This window comes from Falco peregrinus, chromosome 3 (genome assembly GCF_023634155.1).
Source record: "Falco peregrinus isolate bFalPer1 chromosome 3, bFalPer1.pri, whole genome shotgun sequence".
In the NCBI taxonomy this organism is placed as follows: Eukaryota; Metazoa; Chordata; class Aves; order Falconiformes; family Falconidae; genus Falco; species Falco peregrinus.
This window is the reverse complement of record NC_073723.1, coordinates 29,404,200-29,413,738: the sequence shown is the minus strand read 5'-3', so window position 1 is coordinate 29,413,738 and position 9,539 is coordinate 29,404,200. Positions and strand designations below refer to the sequence as shown.

Below are 9,539 nucleotides of genomic sequence, written 5' to 3'. Positions count from 1 at the left end.
CTGCAAGATGCTTGTGACAAATTAACTCCTTGAAAGGACAAGTAGGATGATGTCAATTAGAGAAAAAGAATATATAATATATCTTCATAGAGCAAATACCATGTCCACTTCCATCACCTGTATTGCAAGCTATTTATTATTGCTGGGGGGGGGGGGGTTGGTTTTGTTGTTTTTTTTTAAACCCATCACACCACAAAAATCATTTGAGGTCCAAGAAACAGACTGAATTCTTTTCCTGTGAAGGATCAGCATATTTAGTTCAAGAGCAAAATCAGATAATTCCATTAATCAATCTACAGCTAGAGAAAAAATGATTTCTAGCAGTAGATGATACTTTAATTCAAGCAGAAGTATGAAGATTATCCAGTAGCTGGAGCTGAAGTAAGGTTAGGCTAAGTATAAAGGTAAGCTCACAACAAGGGTAATGAAACAGCATATTTAGATATGTGAATATATACTGTATCATCTGAAGTTTTCAAGTAAAGAAAACCTCTGTAAAAATCAGTACAATAGAATATCCACAAAATATCAGCTTGGTTTAGAAATCATTATTATATTGACTTGCATTACAGAGGCTAAGAGAATAACAAAATAATTATACTGATGTAAGATTCAGACAACTAATATATTGCTTTTGAGGTAACATCATTTATATAGGGAGTATTTTGTGCATATGTACCTAACGCCCCACTTTAATATATGTTTAAAGCATTTACTGTAATTTAAAGTGAATAAATAAATCCCATTTAAAATATTTTTTTAAGTGTATTTCTTTAATTTGTCATTAAGACAAGAATCACATTTTTAAACATCTATGAGGTGCTGTAAGGTAGATATTGAGGAGTACATTCAAGATACTTTATTAAAAAAATGTTAGTAAATGCCTAGCTACTACAGAATAGTTAAAACAAGACATAAAATGTTTTAAAATGTTCACTTTTCGAAACCAAATATATTAAATTGATTAAGATATGTACGTGAGAAGGCATCTTGATAAGTTGTCAAAAACACATTGAACATGAATTTCAGAATGCATATATTTAGGAATAATATGAACAAGATTCGAAATTTAGGAGAAGGGGAAGAGGAATTAATATAAGGACTTACACGCCTTACAAATTTAGAGTCTTTTTAAATTTCTTTTGCTTTGGGCACTTCCCGGAAGAGCATCTTTTTTGTTCTTCTGTTTTGCAGATAGACTATTACATTCTTTTGACCCATGGAATGCACACAGACATAAAATACAGAACTCAAATGCACATGCCTCTCTGCTACATAGTCCCCATTTCTTTAACAATTGATACTTAGCAGGATATTGACATCTTGGACAGGGTTTTAGAGCTTCGTCAGTGAAAAGCGTTTTAGCAACCTGTAGCAAGAGGAGGGAGAGAAAAGCTACTTAGTTCTAGTAAATGAAAGTTTTATAACACCTGAAAGTGAAGGGGTTTAGCTACTTACTTTTATGTATTCTTCCTGTCTACTAGTTGAATGGGGAGCAGAACTGCATCTCCTGGGTTTAAGTTCAGCGTATGATGGTGGTGTTTGTGCTACAGGAGTTCTGGCTTGAGCTTGAACAGGCCTTAGAGCAGATCTACTGAGAACATTAACTCTTGTGGCAGCATCTTCAGCTTTCAAGAAATATTCCTGGTAAAGTTTTATAATTATAAAGAAAGGGAAACAAAAAAACCAAAAAAAAACAACACAAAAGCAAGCAAATTAGGGTTTTCTTAGAATTTGCAGCTATTTTTCACCTTTTTTGGTTTTCCATCTGCAATAACACATTAGAAAAGGAAATTATGTATAGTACATGTATTTCCCATTAAATGTCTATATTTATTAAGGGAACAAGAGACAGGAACCATTAGAAAAAGAGTCCAATGAGTAGGATGAAAAGCTAGCTGCCTTTTAGCACTCTCTGCTGGTCCTCACGTTTCTGAATTAGGACACAACTCAACAGCAAGCATTGAAACAGCAAACATAAGTTTTGTCAGAATTAAAGCAAGGTTACACTGAAGTGCATATGTATACACATGTGGAGAATCTGAAAAAAATACTTTTCTATTAATATGTTTGATTTTCTAGATACCCCTTTAAAAACTTCTATATGTCCTTCCAATGTTCAGAAGTACACCATGAAGAAACTTAGCTTCAAGCATTCCTGAAAATAATCAGGAAGTAGTCTAGAGGGGGTCCTACAGCACTGCAGACTAGAGTGAAATGGAAAATAAGGAACAGCATGGCACAAAGGTATGGGTTTAATATCTAAATCCAGAATCATCTGAGGAAGAGATGCTACAGGATTCTCAGGAAAACAGGTAGAGAAAGTCTTATGTGGTTGAAAGACTAGTACTCAAACTGCAAACAGTTCAAAAAGCAATAAAAGCTATTAATTCTCCTGTTAGAATCCTTCACATATTGATGTTGGAACTGTATCAGCTGCCTTTGTGTAGCTTTACAAGAAGTTTCCTCTGACTAGTCATCTTTCACACTTGAAAAAATATTACCTTTGAGACAAACCTTACCCCAGCTTCCTCTTTCAGGTGTTGTTCTATGTACGACTTTCTCCTCTTATCTGCACTTTTATCTTGTACAATGATTTCACGCCAGGTTTTGCTTACTTTCCAAATACTGGAACAAATTAATTTAAAAAAGTATCCACTTTCACATTTCTGCAGAGTTGTACAGAAGTCATGATAGTAAGACTACCTTTTAAAGATTTGTGCATGATATCATATACTCGTCTGGTTATTTTCCAGACTACTGCTATATACTAATACAATGTATTGTTATGAAACACAGATCTTTTGTACTCTTATGCACCACTGTATAGAATAACAGAAGAGTCTAGAAAACAATTGCGATATAAATAACAGCATATTTTGACTTACAAAATTAAATAAATTTCTTGCTCCCACATAAGCCACTTACCAGGTTTGTTTCTAAAGTCGCATTTTTGATTGTTAAGTGTTCTGAAAACATCCATGCACTTACACTTCCACCTATCCTCCCATTCCCTTTGTAACTATTAACACACATGGCATTCTTAAATTCTTCAAAATAAGTGACAGATTCTATTGATTGAAAGTTAATGTAGAACATTAGTCATGAACCAAAATTCTTTGAGTAATCTTTGTACTTAGAAATAATTGATGAAATTAAATACATAAGAACAGATCTAGAAAGTGGTTTTTTGAGTACTATGCATTATTGAGGAACTTTTAATAAGAAATTGCTTTCTAGGCTTAAAGAAATGTTTAATACATTGTAAAATTGTAAGTACTATGATTTAGTTTTAAGTTTAATAATTCCCATGTTTGGCTTTTTGTTGGTTTAGTTTTTTAGTTCCCCCATACAATATATTTTTAGAACTACACAGAAAAAGCCACTTAGTTAATGGTGACAAAACTTTTTAATTTCCTCAGAAACAAAAAAATTCTATTGACACCACCTGCTATTCCAGAACTTATTCTTCTATTTGCAGAAACACATATTTTCCCCTTTTTGGGGCGGAGGTGGCTGGGGAGTAGTACTTACCTGCATAGACTTTCCACTGTCAAAGCATCTAAAACTATAGCAAGAACATGTTTTAAATTTCTGTATTTTAATTCTGTTAAAATATCTAATTTTTCAAGGCCCATTTTCTTGCCAATAAGTCCAGCAAGAACATGTTCTAATGCAAGTATTTCTGTTCCATCAATATTCTCTGATATTTGACTTTGGTCTGATCTTCGTCTTTGCAAGCAAATATCATGAACTATTTTCAGAGCTGGAGTTCTTGAGAGATCTCCATGACTTCGAACTACATCTCCACTAGGCTCTTCTTCTAAAATTAATGCATGGCCTTCACTGTCAAGGTTTCTTTCTTCTGTTAACATACATGTTGATGTAGAAGGACTGCCATGATGATCTTCTGTCTCTGACTGTGAGCCCTGTTCCCGAAGAGTGGATAACCTTCTAACTCGCTCAAGTTTTCTTGTCTTTCTCTTACTATCTAGTATGTTGGAACCTTCTTTATGTTTTTGGAAGAACTCTTGGAAAGATCCCTCATGATCAGACAATGAGTCTCCCGATTTGTCCAAATGAAGTGAATTATATCCACTGTCCTCAGGTGTTGAAAGATCTGGGTAACTTGCCACCCTGGCAGGGGGAGACTTTGTATCACATAGTTCAAAGTTAAAGTTCTCTACAAGACTGTTGATAGAAGTCACGAACTTACCCTCATTGGTCTCAGGTAACACACCTACATAAGTAGGAGTCCTAAGCAACCCACCACTAACATTCATAAGGACACTTTCATTTAATTCATTGGTGTTACTAACAGTAATATCCTTACACTGAATTGGAGATAAACATTCTGGTTCTAGCAATAAGGGGTCCTTACATTTGGACTCATCTAGCGTAGAAGTCCTTTGTTGTGAAAAGGAAAGTCTCCTTTTTGGGCAAACAGGATTAGAGTCTTCAGTTTTTGAGGTGCTAGTTGTCAGAGGTTTGTAACTTTGACCTTTTGAAGAATCTGAAGTAGTTTGTGGAAGTTTTTCTTCAGAGCTCAAACCACAAGAGAATATTTTTTTCCTGCTGCTTCCTGAAGAACTAGCTTGCCTTTCACAGCATCCTACAGTTGTGCCAGCTGGAACAGCCTTAGATAAAAGCAGCCACCTGCGTAGTGAGGAGCCTTTTCTACTCGCTCTAGGAGTTTCAAAAAGATCTACACTTCTATTTGCTTCTCTTCTTTCTGATAAGGAGATAGAATTAATTTCATTTTCACAAGAGGTCACAGGGAAAAGGGTATTTGGATGATTGGGCTCAGAATGCTCTTGTAGCAATGATAAACTAGTTACACTCGGTGCTTCTTTATGGTCTACATCAAGATCTTTTACTGACTCATTGCCTCTGCTGTCCAAAAATACTGAAGCACAACATGTGTCATTAAAATTGGAGTATTTAAAATTACTGCTGGGAGATGTTAATCTATTTCTTTTAAGAACATTGAACGTTATTGAATGACTGTCTGACATCTTCTCCTTGGCACTTGGACTTTGTAGATGAAGACACCAATGTTATTTCTGAAACAAATGATAAAAGCAGTCACAAAAACACCCTCAGATTAGTGAGAAAGCCTTGTGTAAGTCTATCAAGCTAGCAGCCATGACAAAAGTGTTTTCATTAGTCTTAGTAGAAACAGTGCTTATACATGAACACAAAGATAAATTACTATCAAGTAGATGGTTAAAGGGAGTAATTAAAATGCATAGTATACCGTAAGTGAGGCAAATTAAAACATACATTCAGTTAGCTCATTTATCTGTCAATTCTCATCCAAGGAAAAACACTTCAAACAAGCAAAAGAGCTATTAGTCTCATTTGTACTGAAATAAATGAGAAAAAAGTTTTGATTCTAGTGGAATGAGAGGGAGTTATTAGCATTGTGTTACTGGTTCATCCAACCGCTAACAGTTCAGTCCTCGAGAACTAGAAACTACAGTAATACATGAGTTCAGACAAATGCCATTTTCTCCTTAAGAAAAATGAGAGGATTAATCATGAAGTCACAAGTCCACAGGTATCCCTGTTATTTTGATCTCTACAGACCCTGGAGTGAATAGAATTTAACCCCTAGTTACAAAGTGAACAGTGCATTCTTACCTGCCTTAACATTTTAATGTTACTTTGTAAAGAAGCTCTCTGCTTTTGCTCAGCTCTGCCAGTAAACTGAGTTTTATGAAGTTTTAAACTCTTTAAAAGAAACTGACAGACTGACTGTACATCCTCTCACCATGTACATGGAAAGATTATTTCTTTTAAACTTTGTAAGTATAAAAGCTTTTAAGAGTTACTATATATTTTCCTAGAAAAGTTACATGTGGCTGATGCACCCATTTAAATAAGAGGTATAAGAATACAGACTTACATTTTTTGACATTCATACCCGGCAAAGTTTCTCCACCCTAACCAGTGGCAACAGGTCACTGCCTTCTATATACACCAGACACAGTAACCGTATAAAACATGTTATGAGTAATGCCAGTATGAGGGCTGTTCTCACAGAAAATGTAGCAGTTCACATCAACACTGCAAGACTTTCAAAGTTTGAATCAGCACCTTTTACTGGGGTATATTGCTGGTATTTTGAAACATAAAGCATGGAAATATTGACTGATTTCCAGAACAGACAGAAATAGGAATCTTTACAAGGTGGTTTAAACACTAAATACTAAGACACTGCTAATATCCCAATAGTCCTGAATTAGTCAAGCCCTAAGCCACCAAATACAGGTAGCAGGAACCCAAATTGCCTGTGGGTGGGTGGGTGCGCACAGACTGTTCTCTGATCTTGGGTTATTAGCATTTTTTGACCCGTACTACAGGCACTTTATAAGATCATTGCAGTATAGAAAGTGTCTCGTTTTGTTTTCTGCTGTGAGGAGACAGCAGCTTACAGAAGTTCAAAAGGAACAGGATATCAAACGGCAGACTGTGAGAACCTGGATGAAGGCCTACAGAATCATGCTAATATCAGTAAGAAATCAAACAGATTTAAAATGCAAAAAAAAAAATCCGTCCACGTAATTTAGAAGAATTGTTCCAGGAAAGCAAAGTATAAGATAATTCCAAAAAGACAAACTGAAGTGTGGCCTGCTTCCTTTCCCTTACCTTCACATTTGTTTTCCCTCGCTGCTTTTTCTTCATTCTCTTTTATTGCTTAGCAAAATAAATGACAGTGCAAATGCAAAACACATAAGCTAGTTATTACATAAACTAGGGTAGCTTCCTTGACAGTGCAGGACCAACTCAAAGCAGTGTCTAGCCTTTTATCTGCGTCACTTTTCAACATTTTAGGCAATAAGCTGAAAACAGTGTCAAACTGGAAAATAGCGTTTAAAATATAGGAAAAAGGTATGAAGTGCCTTGGTGTAGTACACTGCTGCTCTTCAGTTGATTACTCACACTATGAGCAGAGGACCACATCAGCATAGCTCTTTTTGTAAAAGGAGGAAGACCTATAAAGAAACCTGTAGTAACAATAAGACCTTATCTTTGTGTAATCTAAAGAAAGAACAGGTATGTGGGGTTTTTTCCCCCCCTGAATTTTGGTGAACTGCAGTTAGTTAATGAACATTGCCAGGAGATACTCCTACCAAAAATGCTGATGGGCAGAGATTTAAACTCTTAATGCTATTTAGAGACTGCTATACAAAATCCCAATCCCACCAAAAAAAAAAAAAAAAAAAAAAAGGGGTCACATACCCACGATTACCCTGATGTTTCATTCTCAGGACATTCCATGGGAGAAAATACCTAATATTATTAACAACTAAGAGTATAGTAAATTTAAAATATGACAATAAAAAAAGAATTAAGCAAACCTGTGTTTCAAGTAACGTAAAAATCACAGAAAAACAAGTTTTTGCAGCTGTAGGGGAGATCAAAATAGCAGTGTTAAAAGGAGCGTTGGTAGCCTAAAAGCCGAAAACCTGTAAATACGCCAACGCCCAGCAGGTGGAGCCTGTGAGCTTACAGTATCGATTTTGAGCAGCACTTGAAAAATTATAGGGAAGCCACTGCAATTACAGACACCGAGTGAGCAATGTCCATTATACTTCTTTACAGTAAATCCCAGTATACACCTCAGGTTTGTATACTTACTTTTTCCCCCCAAAACGTATTACCTGTGCAAATTAAGATTTAATTTGACACAAGGTCTCATTTTACTAACACAGTACAGAAGGGAAAGCCCTTCAGAGGTGCTGAACACCACATGATTGAGCGTCATGCTACTCATAAGAGATGCCTAATAAAAACTCTTATGACTTGTCTACTGTTTTATAAGCACTTGCTTTTTTAATCAGGAGAAAGGTTTCGTCTACTGGATTTGATACATGACATCAAGTCCTTCTCATTTGAGGATCTTGAAGTAAATTCTAAAAGTATTATTAACGTTGTTTTAGACATCATAAAACAGATGTGCAGGGAAGAAAAGACTAGTCACACAGCAAGTCAGTTATAGAGGAAGGAATAAAATCCATATCTGCTAAGCGTAGATTCTTGTGCTCTACACATTTCTCGTACCTATTATTAATTTTGTAGTTCTCAAATTGATCTACAAATCAGCTGCAAACTTCCTGACAATTTACAGAACAGAATATTTCATATTCAGAGACCCAAACTAAATTAAGAACAGGATTTGGACGTTTAGGCAAGGAACAATTTCTGACAAGCCTAATCTTACAGAGCCTCCTGAAGTGGTAAAAACATGGGTTACTAGAAGGCAGTGTAAATAGCGCCTGTAATTTAGACACGAGTTCTAGGATAGAGTGGTGCCTGTTGCTGGTACTAATTTACATTCACTAGTAACACACACTGAACATTTATGCCTCAAACAAGATGCTTTCTGTACTTTTTTTTTTCCACTGTTCACCGTTGTTAAGAAAACAAAGGCAAAGTTTTAGTGGTAAAAGAATATTTTCTCTGGTTTAAAAGATACCAGAGTCAGTTTTACTGCAGATACCTGAAGATTCTGCTCTTTGAGCACCCAGATCTAGAACTAGAGAAGTCATCAATACTTTCAAATGTATTAATGTTGAAGATGGCATGGCTAAATCCTATCTGTAATACGTGGGTCACTTACCCTAGTTTGTGAAGCAACTCGAGATCTTCCAAAGCAAAGGTACTCTATTCAAAGTGTTGTTTACCCTACCGATAACCTAAAGTGAGAAAGGACATAGAGAGAGGTGTAAAAGAAACATTCAGCTGAGACAGTTTTCAGTTGGTCTATACACGCGTTCACTACAACGTCTAATTACCCAGAGACGAAGATAATTGACGACTACCTAGGGAGCAGCACCCGAAAGTCTCTCGGTCACCTGGGATGACGGACACGAAAGCAACAGTTTCAGCCCCTCATCGAGCAGGTCGCTGGGCACAGGGAACGGCGCCTAGAGGCCCCCTACCACCAAGGGCGGCTGAGGCGGTCGGCGGCGCCCCCCAAGAAGGGGTGAAGGCGAGGAGCCTCCCTCCCCGGCTGGCTGGAGAGAGCAGGAATCCTGCCGCCTCAGCAGCTCGCCGACCTGGCTCTGGGGCCCGTTGCCCTTAGCGAGGAGCCGCTTGGCTTCTCTCCACCCACACCGGCTCCTCGCGTGCGGCGGCCGCTGCTTTCCCTCGCTTGGATTTGAACTACCCGCCCTTACCAACCGCTGCCGCGCTGCGGCCCTCGGGAGAGCGGCGCCGCCTTGGGGCGGGGAGCCTGAGGAGAGCGGCTCTGCCGAGCGGCAGAACGCGTTCCTTCGGGGCACGAACTGATACGGGCAAGGTTCGCCTTTCTCCTCACGCTTTACGCTTCATCCCTACGGCCTCCGCCGCACCCAGCCCACCACTAACAGCGCCCCTGAGTCGTTCCTCCCTTTGCTCTGCTTCTTCTCAGGTGCCCTGTGAGGGAGAGGCTTTCCCGCCTCTGTGAGAGCCCTCTCAGCTCCCTCCCGGGGGCGCCAGAGCTGAAGGGGGCGGCTTCAGAGGCGCTGGTCGATCACGGCCAGCCAGAGGCT

At 38.1% G+C, this 9,539-nt stretch overlaps 1 protein-coding gene across 1 annotated transcript; it reads right to left on the bottom strand.

The window, feature by feature from the left end:
* Positions 1 to 754: 754 nt before the first annotated feature.
* Positions 755 to 8,692, bottom strand: FBXO43 (F-box protein 43). The gene is made up of 5 exons (XM_027777694.2): positions 8,627 to 8,692; positions 3,535 to 5,063; positions 2,523 to 2,628; positions 1,459 to 1,644; positions 755 to 1,369 (listed from the first exon to the last, which is right to left on the bottom strand). Exons 2-5 carry the CDS (start codon positions 5,013 to 5,015, stop codon positions 1,121 to 1,123), a joined length of 2,022 nt encoding a protein of 673 aa, XP_027633495.1. The 5' UTR covers positions 5,016 to 5,063; positions 8,627 to 8,692; the 3' UTR covers positions 755 to 1,120.
* Between the last annotated feature and the right edge of the window lie 847 nt (positions 8,693 to 9,539).